Source organism: Crocodylus siamensis, chromosome 5, assembly GCF_052110815.1.
Source record: "Crocodylus siamensis isolate JL-2025a chromosome 5, ASM5211081v1, whole genome shotgun sequence".
NCBI classification, from domain to species: domain Eukaryota; kingdom Metazoa; phylum Chordata; order Crocodylia; family Crocodylidae; genus Crocodylus; species Crocodylus siamensis.
The window spans coordinates 73917585-73938033 of record NC_143399.1 but is presented as its reverse complement, the minus strand read 5'-3'; the positions used below and the strand labels follow the sequence as shown (position 1 = coordinate 73938033).

At 38.6% G+C, this 20449-nt stretch overlaps 1 protein-coding gene across 11 annotated transcripts in view; it reads right to left on the bottom strand.

Moving 5' to 3' along the window:
• ANKRD26 (ankyrin repeat domain 26) overlaps positions 1 to 20449 on the bottom strand; it is a 126200-nt gene that overhangs the window by 56753 nt on the left and 48998 nt on the right. For 7 of the 11 annotated variants that reach the window (XM_090049086.1, XM_090049093.1, XM_090049088.1 and 4 more), the window contains 10 exons: positions 19234 to 19295; positions 16378 to 16480; positions 15686 to 15784; positions 14997 to 15025; positions 14826 to 14910; positions 14689 to 14733; positions 12714 to 12962; positions 11529 to 11611; positions 2310 to 3308; positions 1212 to 1459 (listed from right to left, as the gene is read on the bottom strand). In XM_090049086.1, the coding sequence (XP_089905212.1) occupies positions 1212 to 1459; positions 2310 to 3308; positions 11529 to 11611; positions 12714 to 12962; positions 14689 to 14733; positions 14826 to 14910; positions 14997 to 15025; positions 15686 to 15784; positions 16378 to 16480; positions 19234 to 19295 (2002 nt within the window). The remainder of the gene's footprint in view (positions 1 to 1211; positions 1460 to 2309; positions 3309 to 11528; positions 11612 to 12713; positions 12963 to 14688; positions 14734 to 14825; positions 14911 to 14996; positions 15026 to 15685; positions 15785 to 16377; positions 16481 to 19233; positions 19296 to 20449) is intronic. The other 4 variants (XM_090049089.1, XM_090049092.1, XM_090049096.1 and 1 more) reach the window with 4 other exon arrangements.

The window sequence follows — 20449 nt, the reverse complement described above, 5'->3', positions numbered from 1 at the left end:
GATTTTAATTTTTATTTAGAATGCTCTAAGCATTATGTCTGTCCACACCCTGAGTTTTTAAAATGCCCAGAAGTAAATCAGGTAGCACTCTGAGTAACAATGTGCTTTGTGGCATGCTACAGAGGTAGCATAATAATATTATAGAATAATGTGTTCAGGTCAAAGTTAGGAATGTGCCTGCATGCAACAGAGAAAAAGTGTTGAAAATTCTTTATCAGATGAGCCCTCAACTGAGTTCCTCAGTTAACAAGAACAATGGCTAAAAGGCTAAAAAGATCTTAGCTCCTGGGTGGCTAAATTTAAAGTAATTGTTTACATGTCACTAGCAGGCCATGCACTGTCTACCTGAGCCCATTCTAGCTCTTGTGGTCAGTCTGTTAAAATGATCATTTCCTTTGTCTCTACCAAAACCAAGCACACGGATTAAGGAAACTGCTAAACCTTATGGCTACAAAGAGACACCTGGGCATAATCTGAAAGGAAAACAGCAAGCTGCAAGCCAATGCCTTTTTATAGCTGTGTCTGCAACTAATCATAATTCAGTGATTCTCAATTGTAGTGTTGTGCTACTCTCATGTGCCCTGAGAGCCTTTCAAGGGTGCTGTAGGGTACCATACAATGTTACCACTGTTAGGTGTGTAAACATGATTGACATGATAAACCAAAAGATTTAAAATAAGAATTCAGTGTCAAAAACATTCTGACTTGTTGTGGTCTTCTTGGATTTCTTTGCTACAGAAGACTATTCTAATGTTTTTCCATAGTCAAAAAATCACTGAAAACTAAGAGCTGGCATTTTCCAAAGGATGCTTTGATACTAACAAGGGGGACTTGAAACAAAAAAAGGCTGAGAGCCACTATGATAAACTTATTCTGCCTAACTTATTATGGTTCTAAAATATATTTAGAGCCTGCATGTTTACAATGAAATCCATGGGAAATTTTGGATCTTTAGTATTTTAAAAAATCAAGCAACCAATTGTGGGATTTAACTTTAGGCATTTACTTTTGGAAATTATGACCAACATGTTCATTTATTTAATAAACAGTACACAATTTATTATTCCCTTAATTATTTTTAGGGAGAAAAATAAATCCAAAATCACTTGTAAGCAAAAAAAAGTTGTGAAACCTTGTTTATCTCCAAAACCCCCAAACACCCTGTACAGACAATAAGGTAAAGATTACAATTTCTATTCTTACTAGCTTACCTCTTCAATGATATTTGATTTAATGTTGTTCTCTCCTTGGAGGAAAGGATCATTTTTAGTTTATCTTCATCTATAGTTTCTTCATTTTCTTTTTTAAAAGGCTCATTGCCTTTTACAACCACCTTCTGTTTCATCTGCAGATTAACAGTGCTTCCAGTCAAATTTGATACGTCTGACTCATCCACATCATCTTCTTTCTCCACTGTTTCGATTTCTTCATACTTCTGCTTTCTCTTTTCCTCTGCAACCTAGGATAAGAAAGTTTACAGCTTACTATGCTTCAGTATTTCTTGACCCAATAAAAAGAGATGTTGCATACAGGATGTACATCAAACTTTACCCCTACAATTCACATAAAGCTATCAGATGTACTACTACATTCTACATAATTCTACTGACATATTCAACCACACAGAACAGCAACACACAATACAGAACAACAGAGGACATGCAGCAACAGAGTACTTTCTCTTTTGAGAGATGTGCAGGGGAGATGAATTCACTCACTATTAACAAGCTTTATAAAAACGTATAGCCTTTAAATATTAAATAGCATCTACAATTTAAAACATGAAGCAATGAACATTATTTATCTTATAGAAAAAAGTTAGAATAAAAGCACAATGTTAAAGACAGAAAAGATGTGATTCACAAAAACGTAAATGATGAACTTCAAATGAAACAGGGTGTTTGACAGCAAACTGATGTTTCAGCGAAGGGTTAACAGAGGTGTACATGCACAAATTAGTTAATATCCTGTTCAGAAGCTATCTTCATTCTCTGAATCAAAATCTGAATTGATGTAAATTTGTGCTTTCCCTTTAAGGTCATGGGAGTGGCAACTACATGTTGAAGAACTGAATATGCCCCTTTGTTTGAAGACTAATTACTATGGAAAACTGAATCTTAGTTTTTCTTGAACTTTCAAAACAGAGGAAGGAAAAAAACCCAATTCTCTGCATCTGCCCCTCTTCAGCACTGCACAGGAAGCCAATTTGTACAAAACACTTTCCTTTAATGATGAATAGCTGAAGTGAACAGGATGGTTTATGTGAAGAAAGATCAAAGAATATGGAGAAGCAGCAGGTGAACCTCTACCTCTTTTTGCAGTTGTACCTTCTCTTTCTCCAAAGCCAGGAATACTACTTGTAGCATTCCTACCTCATTCTTAAATCTTTCCATATCTTGCTCCAGTTCTTCATCCAGCTGCCTTTTCAACGTGTCATCACAAGATTGTTGAGAGGTTTTCAAATTACTTTCAATTTTTGTTTTGCTTATTTTAGGATTACTGACAAAGCAGTCTTTGGGGACACTGTCATTAAACCGGGATAAGTCTGTTTTAATATTCGTCTTCACTATACCAGATAGCTTATTTTCATCATCTGTAGAAACAGGTCTTACAATGTCAAGAGTTAGGAAATTTTTCTCCAGAATGCTTTCTTCCAAAATGTAGTTTCGTGAATAATCAAGGTTTCTCTCTAAAATAGTATTTCCATCTGCATTTCTTTTTATTTGTGTGTCAGACATTTGGTCTTCCACCTCCTTAGTTTCTGCTATTTTTGTACTTACTTCATCGTTAGTACAACTTTCTTCATTTACATTCCAAATAGGTTCACAGCTTGCCTTGAAAACATACTGATCAGAAGACTTTGGAATTAAGATTTCCAAGCTGGATTCCTTTTGTTCAAGTACAGACTGCATATCCCCAAATTCACCTTTTCTTTTTGTGTGATTGGTGGGTTTTGTCAGTTTAAGTGGCGCTTCATGAATGCTCTCCAGTTCTTCACTGAAGCCATCTTCTGATGTCCCCTCTGTAGGTGTAGTTGTTTTCTCAGTTTCATTAATTTCACCAAACATCTGCTTTAGCTCTGCTGTAATGTTTTTAAAATTTGTTTTCAAATCCCTTTTCTCATTTTCAATCCACATTTTTTCATATCTTTGCTCCCAAAGTTTTGGATTCACTTGCACAAGCTCTGTGTTTGATTTTTCATTTTGTTCTACTGTTTCCTGATGTGAAACTGAAATCTCTGTTTTGTCAGTCTGATTTTCAAGTGCTGTTTTTTCTGTCAAGTTGGTTGTGTCTAACATATATTTATCCTTAAGTAAGCAAGTGTAGACAAAGAAAAATTAACAAAAAACCTAGCAGGTATAACTAATCTCGTAAAATAATTCACACTATAAACTTGCCACATATCACAAATCTGTACCAAACAAATCATGGTTGGGAATCTTAAATATTCTGAAAGTTCATAAATCTTATTTATAAAACAAAGACATTTTTAGGGTTTTATTTTGGTAGGATTGGATTTATCTGCACAACAAATTTTCTTTTTAATTTGCCCATTTTATGTCATTTGAAGCATATAAAAGCATCTAAACTTAGACACTGGGCTACATTCTGCACCTTAGGTCTGTGCAAGGAGATGTCTCCTGTATGTACAGAACTTCCTTCTTTCCTTAGACCACTCGTTATCTGAACCCCTCTCTGCTGGTCCAGAGACTGCACCACAGGAAATGAAGGAGACTGTTCATGTCAGGTGAATATATGAGAGAGCTCACATTGACTTAAAAGAAAGCACAAACTGGTCCAATGTCTCTTCTAAATATATTTGAAAGTAGAGAAAATTCAACATAGAAGTTGCCTGAGAAAGTCTGTATAGCTAGATACTGTGCTAACTTTTCCCTGATGTTCTCTTAGTCTAAATCAAGGGTGCTCAATCTCCGGCCATCACATGTGGCTCATGAAGTTCCCCACAGGTCAGGAAATTTGGCAGTGGGGAAGCCGTGGCCATGTATACAGCCACCCTACTCCCTGCCAAATTCCAAAACCCCAAGCTGCCAGCAGGGCCAGGCCAGAGTCAGGGCATGCTCCCTTTTCTCCCACACAGCGCTGGGCCAGAGCCAGGCTGTGTCCTCTCCCTTTGCAGGGACAGGCCATGTCCCCTTTCCCCAAGGAAGCCAGGTCACGCTGCTTTTTCCCCACTCAGGGCCAGGCTGGGTCACATCCTCTTCCCCCTTGCAGGGCTAGGTCATGTCTCCCCCTCCCACCCACCCGCCCCCCCCAGGCCAAGTGTAGCTCTCCTTCCCCCCTTGCTGAGATGGGCTCAGGCTAGGCTGCCCCTCGCCTCCCTTCCTGGGGTTGGATGGTGGCTGCCACACTGACCCTGGACGCTGGATCAGAACGACCATCAGGCCCATCAGCGGACCAGCCACAGCCCATCTGACCCATCAAGGAAAAAGTTTGAGCACCACTGGTCTAAACCAAAAGAGATGCCAGGATAGGATGAATCTGTAAAATAAATCCAGTGGGTATTAAGCTTTCAAAAGGGGCATGCTATTGGGACAGGTGCTTTGGGCCTCTACAAGGATGCTTTGGCCTCTAACAAATCCTCTGGGATCCTCCAGGTTTTGTGGGACCTTTCCATAGTTATGAGGCAAACTTCAGCTCCCACTGGAATGACGTGGGGTTGAGCTCTGCAAAGTAAGCCTTGTACAGATTTCTAAGTCCCATAACTTTTAATGCAGGAAAGGACTCTGGATTCAAGTTGTTTGAAGAAAACAATACAAACTGTAGAGGTGGTTCTGCTAACCAATGTACGTCTATCACTGACATTTGTGACTAAAAATACAATCATCTTCAAATTTAGAATTACAAAATTAGTTATTCAAAATGAATGACAAATCAAGATGGACTCATTCAACTCATAATAATATAAAACAAATGCTAAGCATGATTTAAATCAGAAGACAGGAAATCTTGACTATTTTAGTCCTGTCTTATATGTGTACGTTTTAGTTATTCTACCAAAAAAGTGATTCCAGTCACTGAGAACAAATAAACATTTCAATTTACAACTAAATATAATTTTAAACTAAAATTGATACTATTTTTCCTAACCAAGAGGTTATATATTCATTTGAATAGAATAATAAACATTTAAATGCAGCTTCTTAAATGTTTATGTTATTAGGAAATGGTAAGTGATAGATTTCGCCATAAGTAGTTTTTTATTCATGATCTGGATGAAGTTCTACACAGACAGAAACTGAAATACAATTTGAAACGAATAAAAAAGCAATATAAAATATTTTTCTTAGTTAAATACAACAAAATATGTTGAATATATAAGAGAAAAGGAGCTACTATATTTAAAACAGACTTATTAAACAAATTATGTTTTAGGTGTAGATTATTAACAGAATAAACTGACTTTTTCTGATTACTATGTCTTTCAAAATTTTAGAACCGACTGATCTCATATGCTTATACCTCATTTTTACTAGAGACTGGAATAGGAAGAAAAGATTTTCGGCTTTGCAACTTCCAATAGGTTTCTCAATTTTGAATATACGAATGATTCAAATGGATTGCTTGATTAGCTGCAATGAAGAAAATACTTCTGATACAGCTTACAAGAAGAAACTATTGTAGAAAGCTGCTAAGCAGTTTGACAAACTGTTTCCAAGTGACTTTCATTTGTTTGGTAGTTACATTTTAAAATGACAGTAGCAATCATGTATATTTTTAAAAAATGAAATATTTTAAGACAATCGTAAATTTAGTCTTAGCACAGTTTGTGACAAGTTCATATAAATGTATTTTTAAAAGGAATATGCATTTTTTAAAGTTATGATTTCTAAAAAAATCACCAATTTTTATCCACACAGATTACCTTACCCTCAATAATTTAAAAACTGCTATACAACCAAGAGGTGTCACTTTTGATGCAATACTCTATTTTACTGGCTTCCTTTCTATGGCTAATGTTTTGGCTGCCATCACTTGGTCCAATGTAGTAATAATTACTGTACCATTACTACAAAGGTGATTCTTCTATAGCCAACCGTTATATTAGGATGACTCCCAAGTACAAACTTCCCTTCAACAAAAAGGAGTTTTTTACAAAAAGGTAAAAAAAGACCTTCTCCCTACAAGTATGTAATCCCATAAAAGCAGACTAAGGTAACTGTCCCATTGAAATCAGTGAGATTATTCACATAAATAGGGTAAGAGAAAAAATGGTGCATGGCTTCATAATTAAAAGCGGTAACATATCAGAATGATTATATACAAGGGGAACAGGTGGTACAGGAAACCTTAGTTTTTATAACTTTAGAGTGTTTTCTTTTTGTCCATGTTTTCTTCCATTAATATCATTCTGAAGAATAATTTCCTAGTTTAATACAATAAGTAACACCTCCCCTCCCTGAAATTTCATTGTGTAGTACTGTATTGATGTTAATATGACTTATCAGCAGGCTGACCATTATCATTTGAACTAACAGAGTAAATGAAAGAGGAATAGATTTTTATTCTTTGAATAGACTGCCAGAGGGGAATGAAACAATTTCTTGGTGAATTTCACAGACACTTGCTTGGAGCTGATACTTTATTCCAACCATGCAGTTGGTCCAAAAAAATATATCCCCCACAAAAAATCCTTTCATAATTCTTGGACCGTCATAGCCACCCTGCTCATACACAGTGTTTCTCAACCAGGGAGCTTTGAGATTTTTTTCAAGGGTGCCGTGCAGTGCCACACAACATTAGCATTGTTAGGTGTGCAAACATGATTCACAGGATAAACTCAGAGATTTCAAATAGGAATGCATAATTTAAAAACATTCTGACCTTCTGTGGTTTGAATTCTTAGCACCAAAAAAATGCTCTATTATTTTCCTATCATCAAAAAATGAATGAAAAGCAAGAACTGGCATTTCCTTAGGGGTGCCTTGAGTCTAAAAATGTTGAGAACTACTGCTGTAACACCTCTGATAGCTGATGAACGCTGAGACTCAGAAATACTGGGTTCCTTTTCTGGATCTGCAGAAGGATTGTACTGGAACCACACTACCCATTTTCCCTTAAAACACAAACCCTTTTGTCCCATCTCCTGCAAACTGCCCCTGTCCTAGACCTGTCTTATCCCTACCTTTGTCATCATAAATACTCCCCCATTTTCTTGACTTAGCTTGACCCAGTCTCTAAAATGTTAGACTTATCCTAGTCCCAAACTGCTTAAGCAGCATGTCCCAATACCATCCCATTATTTCAGCAGTTCTGTGCTGTCTCCAGATGTTATTTTTGTAGTGTTAAAAAATGTAAAGGGGCACCTGCAGCTAGAGGAATTAAACACACTGGCCGGCATGCCAGGCTCCCAGGTTGCAAGTACCTCAGGATGTTTAAAGAGGAAGGGAGTATCCTGGGAGAATGGGGAGCACTGATTTCCACACCTGAGGAGCTGCCTTTGAGGCCCAGAGGGCAGGACCCAAAGCGGAAGGGAGTACTGCACCACCATAGTCACCAAGTAAAGGCACAGTGGCACAGAGTTGTGCATCCCACTGCTGCCAAATGAGCAGGGGGGACCTCACTCTGGCAGTCATGGTGGCATGGCACTCCTTCCTGTGCTAGGTACTTCCCACTGGGTCACGGAGGCAGGTCCTGGACAGAGCTGGTCTGGCCCAGATGCAGTCCTGCACCCCTCTGTGGGCACAGAAATATGGGGTAGCATATCCCCCACACACATCGACTGTGCCTACAGCCCCCTACCCCACCCCACGCACCTTTTCTCATATATAGGAGGTCTGGGGGGCAGCAGGTTTGGAGGAGCACCAGCAGGACAAGGGGGCTGCAGCTTGGGAGTGAGGGGCAATGGCACGGGCAGGGGAAGGGTACTGGCATATCCCTTCTGTAGTGGGAGGCCCAAAACTGAACAAAGCACTCCAGATGTGGCTTCACCAGTGCAGAATAGAGGGGAAGAATCACTTCCCTTAATCTGCTGGCAACACACCTACCGACACAGCCCAGTATGCCATTAGCCTTCTTTGCAACAAGGGCACACTGTTCGCTCATATTCATCTTACTGTCTACTGTAACCCCCAGGTCCTTTTCTGCAGAGCTGCTGCCCAGCCAGTCAGCCCTCAGCCCGTACTGGTGTACGGGACTGTTCCGTCCTACGTGCAGAACTTTGCACTTGTCATTGTTGAACCTCATGAAATTTCTTTTGGCCCAATCCTCCAATTTTTCTATGTCACACTGAATCCTAGCCCTATCCTTCAGTATATCTACTACTCCACCCAGCTTGGTGTCATCTGAAAACTCGATGAGGGTGCACTCTATGCCATCTTCCAGGTTGTTGATGAAGACATTGAACAAAACCAGCCCCAGGACTGACCCCTGGAGCACTCCGCTTGATACTGGCTGCCAACTAGATACTGAGTCATTGATTATTACCCTTTGAGCCTGATGCTCCAGCCAATTTTCTAACCACTTTACAGTCCATTCATCCATCCCATACTCCCTTAGCTTGCCTGTGAGAATGTTGTGGGAGACCGTATTAAAAGCCTTGCTAAAATCAAGGTATATCACATCCACTGGTCTCCCCTCACCCAAAGACACAGTCACCTCATCATAGAAAGCAATTAGGTTGGTCAGGCATGACTTGCCCTTGGTGAATCCATGCTGACAGTTCCTAATGACCTTCTTCTCCCTCAAGGGCTTTGAGATGGATCCCTTGATAATCTGCTCCATGATTTTTCCAGGAACTGAGGTGAGGCTGACTGGTTTGTAGTTCCCTGGATCCTCCTTTTTCCCTTTCTTAAATATGGGCACTATGTTTGCCAAAGGAAAAGTCCAATCATCCAGGACCTCTCCTGATTGCCATGAGTTTTCAAACATAATGGCCAGTGGCTCTGCAATCTCATCAGCCAACTTCCTCTGCACCCTAGGGAGCATCCCATCCAGCCCTATGGACTTGTATATGTCCAGCTTTTTTAAACAGTCCCTAACCTGTTCTTTCACTGTGGTTGGCTGCTCACCTCCTCCCCAAACTGTGCTGCCAGGTGCAGTAGTCGGGGAGCTGACCTTGCCTGTGAAGACTGAGGTGAAGAAGGCATTAAGCACTTCAGCTGTTTCTGCATCCTCTGGTACAAGGTTGCCTCCCACATGCAGTAAGGGACCCACACTTTCCCTTATCCTTCTCTTGCTACCAACATATTAAAGAAACCCTTATTAACCTTCACGTCCCTTGCTGGCTGCACTCCAATTGTGCTTTGGCCTTCCTGACTTCACCCCTGCATGCCCAAGCAATGCTCTTATACTCCTCCCTAGTTATTTGTCCAAGTTTCCACTTCTTATAAACTTCTTTTTTGTGATTTAGTTTACTGAAGAGTTCTCTACTAAGCCAAGCTGGTTTTCTGCCATACTTGCTAGTCTTCCTTCACATTGGGATGGTTTGTTCCTGCATACTTAGTAGGGCTTCTTTAAAGTATAGCCAGCTGTCCTGGACTCTTCTGTACCTCAGACTGGCTTCCCAGGGGATCCTGTCCATGAGTTCCCTGAGTGAGATGAAGTCTGATTTTCTGAAGTCCAGGGTCTGTACTCTACTGCTCTCCACACTTCCTTTCCTCAGGATCCTGAACAAAATCATCTCATGGTTACTGCTGCCTAAGTTGCCATCCACTACTACATTCCCCATCAATTCTTCCCTGTTTGTGAGCAGCAGGTCAAGAAGAACATGGCGCCTAGTTGGCCACTCCAGCACTTGTACCATGAAGTTGTCCCCAACACTCCAAAAACTTCCTGGCTTGCCTGCACGCTGCTGTATTGCCCTTCCAGCAGATGTCGGGGTGATTGAAGCCTCCCACAGGAACCAGGGCTTGTGATTGGGAAAATTCTACTAGCTGTTTGAAGAAAGCCTTATCCACCACTTCCTCCTGGTCTGGTGGTCTATAGCAGACCCCCTCCACAACATTGCCCTACTTGCTCTCCCCTCTAACCTTAACCCAGAGACTTTCAACAGGCCTATCTGCAGCTTCATACTGGAGCTCTGAGCAATCATATGGTTCTTTTACATAAAGTACAACTCCTCCTCATCTTCTTCCTTGCCTGTCCTTCCTGAACAGTTTGTACCCATGCACAACAGTGCTCCAGTCATGTGAACTATCCCACTAAGTCTCTGTTATTCCAACCACATCATAGTTCCGTGACTGCGCAAGGACTTCCAGTTCTTCCTGCTCGTTTCCCAGGCTCCGTGTATTCATGTACAGGCACCTGAGGTAACGAGGTGATTGCTCTGATTTCTCGGGAAGTATGAGAATACTTCCCCTGTTGGCCCCTGATGCTTGCTCTTCCCCCAGGTCTCCTGCTTCCCCACTTACCTCAGGGCTTTGGTTTCCAGCCCCCAGTGAACCTAGTTTAAAGCCCTCCTCACTAGGTTAGCGAGTTTGTCTGGGAATATGTTCTTCCTTTTCTTCCTCAGGTGGATCCCATCTCTTCTTCTTGTAACAACATCCCATGGTCGAAGAAGCCAAAGCCCTGCAGGTGACACTACCTGCGCAGCCAGGTATTGATCTGCAGGATGCACCTGTTGCTGCCTGGGCCCTTTTCCTTGACTGGAAGGATCAAAGAGATAATGATCTAAGCCCCAGATCCCTTCACCTTTGTTCTGCACCTATTGTTTCCCAGAAATGTCTTAATCTTAGCCTTTGGCATTTTCCTGGAACTCCATGGTGCTTGAGGGTCACTGAGAGCACAAAAGAGAGAACGAGAGTCTCTCTGCTGTCAGTGCACATGCCTAGACATGACACAGCCTATAGCAGAAAGAGCTGAAATTATAGTCATGATCTCTGTAACATGCTCTGTGCTAACATATATCCTTAGCTTCTTTAAGCACCTATGGAATCTTTCTGTGATTTAGCTACAAAGGTCTAAAAAGTATCTATTGAAGACAGGCAACCTGCAATTTTTCAAAACTGCTTGTAACGTGGTAAAATATAAGTGAATTTCTAAGAGAAAAACTAAAAGCATGCCCCCTGCTAAAGAGGCCAGTTCCTTCATAAAAGCAAGGGAACACTAGAGCTTTTAAAAGAAGTTGATAGAATTTTTACATTTGAGCAACATGTCCACCCCCGACCAATTTCATTTTAGAAACACAAACATTTTTTTATTTTATTAAAACGAAGTCTGAAGCAGATGCCCAGGATAGCAAATTTCAGTCTCAAGGGGTAACGTTTAGCAACTTTAAAACTACTAAAAATAAGGTCCTACAATGTGAAGTGTCAGGCGACGTTAGTTATACATTCTACTACTAGATCTGTCATAATATGGCATTAGTCCACAGGATCATTTATCTAGCAAAGCTCATTGGTGCTATGGATCATGTACAGTTTTGTTTTGTTTTTTTAATACATGGCAATAACTTTTTGACATTCCTCATCCAGCAACTCAGCAAGTGAACAGACTGATACTACTTTTATGTAATGATGGCATAAAATTAAGCAAAACATTAATAGTCTTTTCTGGTTTATTTGACTCACCTGCTTCTCACAATTTTCACCTGGATCTTTGAGCCCCTTTTTGTCTGGGAAAGACACGTTAACAGCAGGTTCTGGCAATTCATCTATATGAACAATGAATAAAAAGATAATTTGTAAATAAAACTTAATCATACCAGGAGTATTCTGTGAATAACCAGATTCTGCAGCTAAAATAATTACATTAAAAACACATGAAGATAGTTTTAATACAAACCAACACATCAATGAAAAATCAAAGTTGCCTACATGAACTAAGGAAACAAGAAAACTTGCAAAATATGAGATTTACTATCAAACTGATATCTTAATTTTGAGCCAATAAAACCTTTTATAGATGATTATAATAAGTCAACACTAATCTTATCCTGTATCAGTGGCTTACTTTTTTGGCAGACCTACCACAAATCAGCCCCATACCCTCCCAAACTGCTGTGCCGATCCCATTCTCCTGCTCAATCTGCTGCTGTTTTCTGACCTCAGCCTTATGTTCCTTGCCTGATTTGCCGCATAGCTTTCTGCTTCCTTCCCTATCTGTTGCTGTCCCCTCCCCAATCTGCCATGTGACGCACACAAAGGCTGCCTATGCCACTTGTAGCACCAGTACCACAGGTTGGCCACCCGTTTTAGTGCCTGGCTTTAAAAACAGCGTGACATCCAGATATAACTACTAAGTTTCCTTAACCGACCTTAAGCAGCAAGATGAATTTTTCAGAAAATGCAGGCTTTTAAAAAAATTAAAGAGAGATTGCCCCATGTCTTTGTCTACACCAAGTTGTAACTCCTAAATTTTGTGTCATTTTTTGATGATTGCTCCTTTTTAACTTCTGTGCTTATTCCACACTTTCAAGTGGTTGTTCATCTACTCAGATTTTGAGTCTAATCCTATATGTTGAATCCACTGCTTGAGAAACATATTCCTGATAATTTATTTTAAATGAGATTTAATCGCCCCAGAGTCTCTGTGACTTTTGAAAAATCTAACTTAAGGACTCCTGAAAAATTTTACCCTAAGCCTTAGCATAGACATGGAACAAGGGAAGAGCAAGAGGGGACCACAGTAGCTTTCCATTCCCAACATTTCAGTTTTCAAGACACTTCTTTCCACAGCGTGACATCCAGATATATGTAAATGTAATTAAGCCAACTGGAAAGAATTACATGATATGTTATTAACAAATAAAATACCTTTGCTCTTTGGAGTTACTAGCTTTTGGACAAGGTGTAAACTGGTGTTTTGGGGGGAAGCTTCAGTTTGATCATTTGACATTTCTTCTACTTTTGGAGGAGCAATTCTGCAATCTGTTCCTGCTGTATCATTTTTTGCTGTCAGTGCTGACAATGGAGAAGCATGATTCTCAACTGTCATGACCCTGGAACTTCTATTATTGGGTAAATTTTTAAGTGAAACACTGGTAGAATCCCAGTCTGATGCATCTGAAAAAAATGTGAAAAACAATATATTGTAAAAAAATAATATATTAAAAATTCCTATAGTAAAACTTAGTTCTAGCAAAATACACAGAAATCAACTGCTGTCATGCAGAAGACTATCTTTGTATCCTCAGATACATACAGTGATTCAAGGTATTGCATTCACTCCAGACACATACAAAGCAGTTTATACACACCCAGAAACTGTGGTTAAGAGAACACAGTCAGCTTGCACTTTAGCAAGCTTTAAAATATTTTTTGTTATCTTATGAGTACAGGACAGAGCTTTTTCCAGCCCTTTTGTACTAAGGCTTCCTTCCTAATAAATAAGGGCCAAAAAACAGAGAAACATAGTAGCATTGTAGTAGCAGTGATGGTTCAGGAAATATGTGGGAGGAGGAGATATTTTTGGAACAGAAGAAGGATGAGCTGCATTTAAAAGCTTGTCTAAGTCTATCCCAACCATGTCATTGGTCCAATAAAAGATACTGCTCACAAAATCCTTACTTTATACATATGGGAAAGGGACAATTTGCTATGACCTGAAAACCTTATTCTGAGGGCAGAAGATAGAAGTTAATCTATACTTGAAGAAGAATGAGAAAGTACTATCTTCCTCATTCTATTCTCTGTAAGGCTTGGCAAAGGTACAGTTTTTCAAAATTTACAGAGTAATTAAAATAAGGGCCCCTTGGACATTCAGATACTGGAAATTCCCAGCTACAAAGGGCATGACTCCCTGCCCATTAAGTTTTTATTAAGTCTTGAGATAATATTGGAGAGAAAAAGGTGCCATGTAGCTTATTAAAATATGGAGTAGAGAAAGAGCAAGCATCAGCAGAAAATCCTGTGAAGGGACTACTGTTTGGATGTATATTGGAGTCTCAGTCCATGTATTAGGTCCCTAGAGTCTCATACTACAAAAGGAAAAAACACTCATGTTTTATTAATAAACCATTTCTCAGTGCTTTCAAGCTTCTTCCAAAAAATCAGCTATTGCAACAGAAAGAAAAAAAGGGAAGCTTAAAGTCAACTGGATTTATAATTAAGGCTAACCTAAAGTATTAATTTTTTAAACAACACAGAAAAACAATTTGAGATCCTCAAATAAAAAATAATGTTTCTGTCAAGAAAACTATGAAAAAATGTACATTTTTTTGTAAAATTGCTATAATCTTTGACTGGTCAAAAAATATTCAGTCAATTGACGAGTTAACTGACAATATTTGACCCATCAACTGACTGGCTTGCCAAGCCTACTTTGAAATGCATTAACATTATCTCACCTGACTAGATCTGAGTCCAAGATTTTGTAATCCCTTCATTCAGCTGTACAGGTATACCACCTTATTTTTGCAGTGGGAATACAGAACCCTGAACACAGAAGCAGCTCAGGACTGATAAGTAAAATAAAAAAATACACAATAAAAGAGAAAAACTTTCCAAATTTATGTACATATCTATATCTGTGCATGTATGCATGTACACTATACATGTGTATGCTAAAACAACCAAACTAAAATCCCTATACATTTACCTATTCTGTGCATGGAATTTAGGATCCAAAAAGGAAGCTTATTTTTGAGTCACTTGTGTTCCTTAACAACTAGAAAAATGCTATACAGTATGTTGTTAAAAACCAGAATGTTAGCAAAATTAACTATGGAAGTTCATACATTTTCTGGTAAGTAATTTATGCATGCAATTACAATTAAAATACTACAAATACCTTCAATATCATCTGCATCATCTAAACCAAATTCTTCCATTAAATCTGCAAAAGCGAAAAGTCAACAACATTTTAACTTAATATTTCCTATTAAAGGTTCTAGCTGCTCCACCAAAATTTAACATTGTAAACATTACCTGATTTTTGCTTCTCCCCAGTCTCCCTCACTTTTGTGGGATAAGAGTTGTCATTTGTCTCTATGATTTCTCGAGTGGACTTTTGCTATAAAATAACAACATAGGACATTAAAATTGAAGATAATTACATATTAATTAATAAGACAAATTCTTAGAATAAATGGTATTTACCTGTGAATCACTGTGTTTCTCTGAAAAATCTAAAAGAGGAAAAAGTTTTACCTATGATTACTTAAAATGCTTACATGCAAGAGTCAGTGACTTGATGCAGAGCAAGTGGTTTATAACCATGCACTGCTTATTTTCAGTGTTATTTTAGCATATATGTAATTCCCAAAGACCTAATTTTAATTAGATTATATACTTTATAGCAACCCCACCTGTGTTAGTATGGTAAAACATGATTGTTCCATCATGCACCTCAGATTTCAAGCGACTGAACAAGAATAGTCATGTGAAGCAATAAGGCCATGCTGGTTAACAGAACAAGTACAAACCTTAATTATTTTTTAAGTAGTATTTGGCACCCCAATTAGAAAATTAGAAAAAAACAAAAGCAGACTGCAGTAGTTCAATGGCATAAAGCAATGCAATAGTACTATTACTGTGATTATGCTACAAGTGTTTATGTAGTTATGAACTTTGTTGTCTATGAATGGAAGGGTGACAGTTATACACAAATAAAGGAAAAATAAGGTCACCATTAAATGATATAATTTCAGTTTAATAATCCAATGATCACTTTGTTTAGCTTAAAAACAAATAATAGAAAGTTTTCTGTTTGGCTCTACTGTCCACCTGTAGTATAATTCTCAATAACAGCATTTAAATTTTTGTCTGATGTAAAATCATTTCCATACCCACGTGTTCTACTGGCCTGACTAAACTTCTTGAATCCTCTATTTTAGACATCTTATAATTTCTTGATCCTCTTATGAAAGAAGGTATGTAAAATGTGTCTAAGGGAGGATGTATACCAACATTTTAATACTATTTTAATACTATAAATTGTAAGCGCTGTTATAAAAGAATATATCATTTGGATTTCTCAAAATGGGATACTGAAATACCTTACAAAGCTTCTGTCATCATTTTTCAATAGTGATTTACTTATTTTAAAAGCACCATACCAAAGCAGTGGTACTCAATTGATTCAGCCCCACAAATTGGATGAGGGCTGCAGGGCTAACTCACAGGCTGGAACTAGCAGGCGGGTGGTGGATAAGTATAAGACTAGCGGAAACACAATCCAAGCTACTAAAGAGACTTATTCCGATTACTCCTCCATTAAGCTGCTATAGTCAATAGAGCAAGAAAATAACTTTTCTCTGAAGGAGATTATCTCCTGAATTTGAAAGGTAAAGCATTCATCGGTCTTATCTAAATTAAATATCATCAAAACCATCAATAATAGCAATTAACAAAAAGTTTTCTATTGCTGTTGAGAGTGCATAGACTTTTTAAAGCCCTTCTAATACATATGTATATATGAAATTACGGTTATTTTGTAGAAGTTCGCGAAGGATGCATAATAGTTCAATGAGGATAATACCTTTGTTTGGTTCCTCTGAAATACTCTGCATATGTGTTTCAGGTCTGAGTGCAGGTAAAGCCAACAAACCAGCTGATGGTTTTCTTGGGCTTTCAGAGGCACACTTGTTGATTGAGGAAAAACAAACAAACAAACCATCATGACAAACCGGGTAAAATTTATTTTTAGCCATTTACCACAGAAAATTTCCAAATATTTAGTTCCAGGGCTATCTGGAAATTAGTATCAGACTGATTTCCAAATAAACCTGTTTTTCAAGCTACATAGCATACTCAACACCCAAGGGTCTCTGCAAAAACTCTGGAAATAACCCAGATGCCATTATTCCATCTATTTGGAAGCAACATTACATACGAGTAATTTAGAAGGTTAGTAAAACACCAGTTCAAATTTTCATCACCAAGATATCTGAATTTGCCTTGTTAAAACTAAATTAATTGTTTTAACGTGGGGGGGAACAGAGTAAGACAATGAAGCACATCACTGAAAAAAATGCTTGAATAGCAACAACATTTTTATGATAAATGCCAGTTTGTACCTATAGTGGAGGTGATGTTCATGTCCTCAATATTCAAGTCTACAGGGACCATGATCAACAGGTCTGCAGTACAAGAGGAACTTCAGAAGAGCATCAAGCAAGCCAAAGTTGATAAAACCAAATATGATCTTAAGACTTCAAGTTTCATATTTTTAAGTGAAACTATGCTAAATTGTCTCAAAAGGGAGGGGGCTAACTCTGGGCACTGTTAATTTCTTCCTTACTGGGCACATCTACACATAAACTTTAATGTGCATTGCCCTACTTTTAATGCACATTGAAGTGTCACTAAAAACATGCTTTTTACTTAATGACCATTAAAATAGACTAATGTGCAAAAGTGTCACTTCAAAACTGTGGTTGCCTGTACACAAGTGTGAAGTGTACAGGCACACAAGGTTTTCAAGTGATATTTAATGTGCATTAGCCAATTTTAATACACATCAACTAAAAAGCACTTTTTTTTTAGTTATACAGGTTGTGGTCATATTGGTCTACAGGCAAAAGGAATCAGAACTAGTGGCAGAGGTGAAATCTTTTATTAGACCAAATGATATATTTGCAAGCTTTCAGGCCCTAGGGGAAATTTTACAATATTTGCATCCTCCTATGCCTGAAAAAAAGATGCCCGAAAGCTTTCAAATAAAGACATTTTTATGCAAATATCTAATGGTCTAATAAAAGATATCACCTCTGCCATGAGTTCTGATTGGGTTTTTTTGTGATGCTTTAACGCGCATTAAAATAGGCTAATGCACATTGAAATGCACGTGTAGACGTACCCAGTAAAGAAGAAATTAACAGCGCCCAGAGAAAGCACCTCCTTTTGAGACAGCTTAACATATTTTCACTTAAAAATATGAATCTTAAAGTTTTAAGATAGTGTTTGGTTTTATCAACTCTGGCCTGCTTGGGATTTCTGTTCTGAAATTCTTCTACTGCAGACCTGAAGTTCATGGTCCCTGTAAACTTGAATATTGAGGATACGAACTTTACCTTCACTGCAGATACAAACTGGCATTTATCATAAAAATGTAGTTGCTATTCTAGCAACTTTTTTCAGTGTGTGCTTTATTATCTTAACTTGTAATTACAGTGCAGAGCAGACTCGATTAATTGAGTCTGCCGGAACACGGCAATTACCATGCTCCAACAGCGTCCTGCATCTCATGCATCAATGTCCCTGTGCTTCAAAATGGCAGCGAGGGCACTTGAACTAAATGAGCTTTAGTTCAAGCACCCCCACTGCTGATAAATGAGAAGCTGTGGCACTTTAGAGTAGCTTCCAGAGCCGCTCTAATTAAAGCACCACCTCCTCATTCCCAGAGCACATGTAAAAGTGCCCTGTGCTCTTTAGTTAAGGTGCATTAGGAGAAGCTAATGAGCATTTTCCTAGTATCTCAAAATGGAGGCACTAGATTTAATGTACATTAGCTAAAGCATGTTAATGCACGTGTAGATGCACCCACTGTCTACAAAACTGAATGACAGCTGGGTCTTTTCCTTTATACATACTTTCAGATAGGAAAGACAAGAGAACATAGCTATTTATGTATCTGTAATGCATACAATTTTTCAAGTTCTAAGCACATGTATATCAGCTAACAAGGAGGCCTAGATAGGAAATTTGTGAAGAAAAAGGTAAAGGATTATATTCTGCCACAAATTACTTCAACAGCACCTAGGTAATAATAAGAATAATTCTATATTTGAAACAGAATAACCAAAAGTAATAAAACTCTGAAAATTTAACATGAGGAAGTTTTGGACAATTTTAAAATATTTTAAAGGCTTCCATAAAGAGATGGAGAAAAATTCTTCTTTTTTGGTCCAGCGAGCCACACATGAGGCAATGGGTTTACACTACAGCAAAGCAGAGTTGGGACAAATCTCCTAACTGTAAGAAAAGTGGAAAAATAAGAAAGACTTGTGTAGAAAAACTGTAGAATTCCCTTCGTTGGTGGTTTTCAAGATACAGCTGATTAGGCATCTCTCTAGAATGATTTCAGACTAGCATATCCTGTATTTGCAGAAGGCTGAACTGGATAACTCCTGAGATTCCTTACAAAGCTATAACTTGATTCTAAATGAGGGGTTAGCTATCAGGAGGTTATTAACAAACCTAACTATACAGCTCCTGATATAAGTAGAAGTACTGCATCCCACTCTTACAAAATCTTTAAATCCACCCAACTATAAAGGAACATGAAGGCAGTTCAGTCCAGTCTTGTATAGGGGATGCAACAGAAGCAAGCACTGGAAAGGAAATGACTGAATGGAAATAATATGATAATAATAGTTGTCTTAATAGAAAGTACCTCTGAATCCCAGGGTGATTCTGTATCTTCCTCCTCTTCTAATCCTAATGCTGACATCATATCTACAAAATAAAATAAGGAATTTTATTTTCTTGTACATATCTCTCATTGATTATGAATGCAAGGATCATCTCTCAAGAGGAAACCAATCTTAACCATGTGTACTATTAAGGCACTGCCCACTATATAGTCACATTTGCTTTAGGCTGCATGCTTTAGGTTTTTTCCTTCAGTCCTCCAACAAAAGCAGCTCTATACCTGCTGAATACAAACAAAAGAAAGCTGAAGGACAGCTAAAGGACAGAGCCAAAGGAGTATATACACTGCTGAGTATCTTGATAATTAACCTTTTAGTGCCTGGTCCATGAAGTCTAGAACTCTTGCTTAGGTACCTAGGTTTCCTAGAGAATATACCTTAGAATAGGATCTAAAACAACTAGCAGGTTAAACAGGGAGACGCCTAGAAGTAGCCAATAAGAACACAAATATAAGATGTATTTCAAATCCCACGCTTTTCAGAGGCTTACGTCCTCAATAGTACAATGTATGTCCTCTGGCTGAAACAATTCCTTTTTGAAATTGCATCCAGGAAGAGCACACACCAACTTCAGAGAACTCCTCAGTCTGACAATGGGTTTTTAAACCTGAAAGCTTGCAAAAACTTTTTCCAACTGTTTAAGTTGGTCTAATGAAAGATATCAGCTTCACCCAAAGAACCTTGTCTACCTTTTTTAAATGCTCCTAAACCCACTATGCTTGGAAATATTCCAAAAGTTATTTCTGTCCGCACCCCTAGTTTCTGGATCTCAGTTGATCAGCAACAATGATGTGCTCAGCCTGAGATGTTTCTGGACATGCACAGAAACATATTTTTAGGTACCCAAGGAATTTTCACGCTGAAAAATGAGGTTCTGAGGTCAAGGGTCATCAGCCAATTTGCCACTGTGGGGTGCTATTTACAACCAAGCCTCCCCCCACAGCTGCAGACCCATATCCCTTGGCAATCAGCAGAGGCTGCAAAGCAAATAGGTAGAAAAGGGTGGGTGCCAGCACCCAGGGAATGCCTTCGATGTGGCAAGACAAAATAAACTGAATAGGCAGGTACTAGGACCCTGTGGATGCCTACTCTGCTACAGTGGCTGGGTGCTGCTGATTCTCTGAGCTGCCACAGGCTGGATCTAGCCTCTTCAGAGGCCAAATCTGGCCCATGGACCAT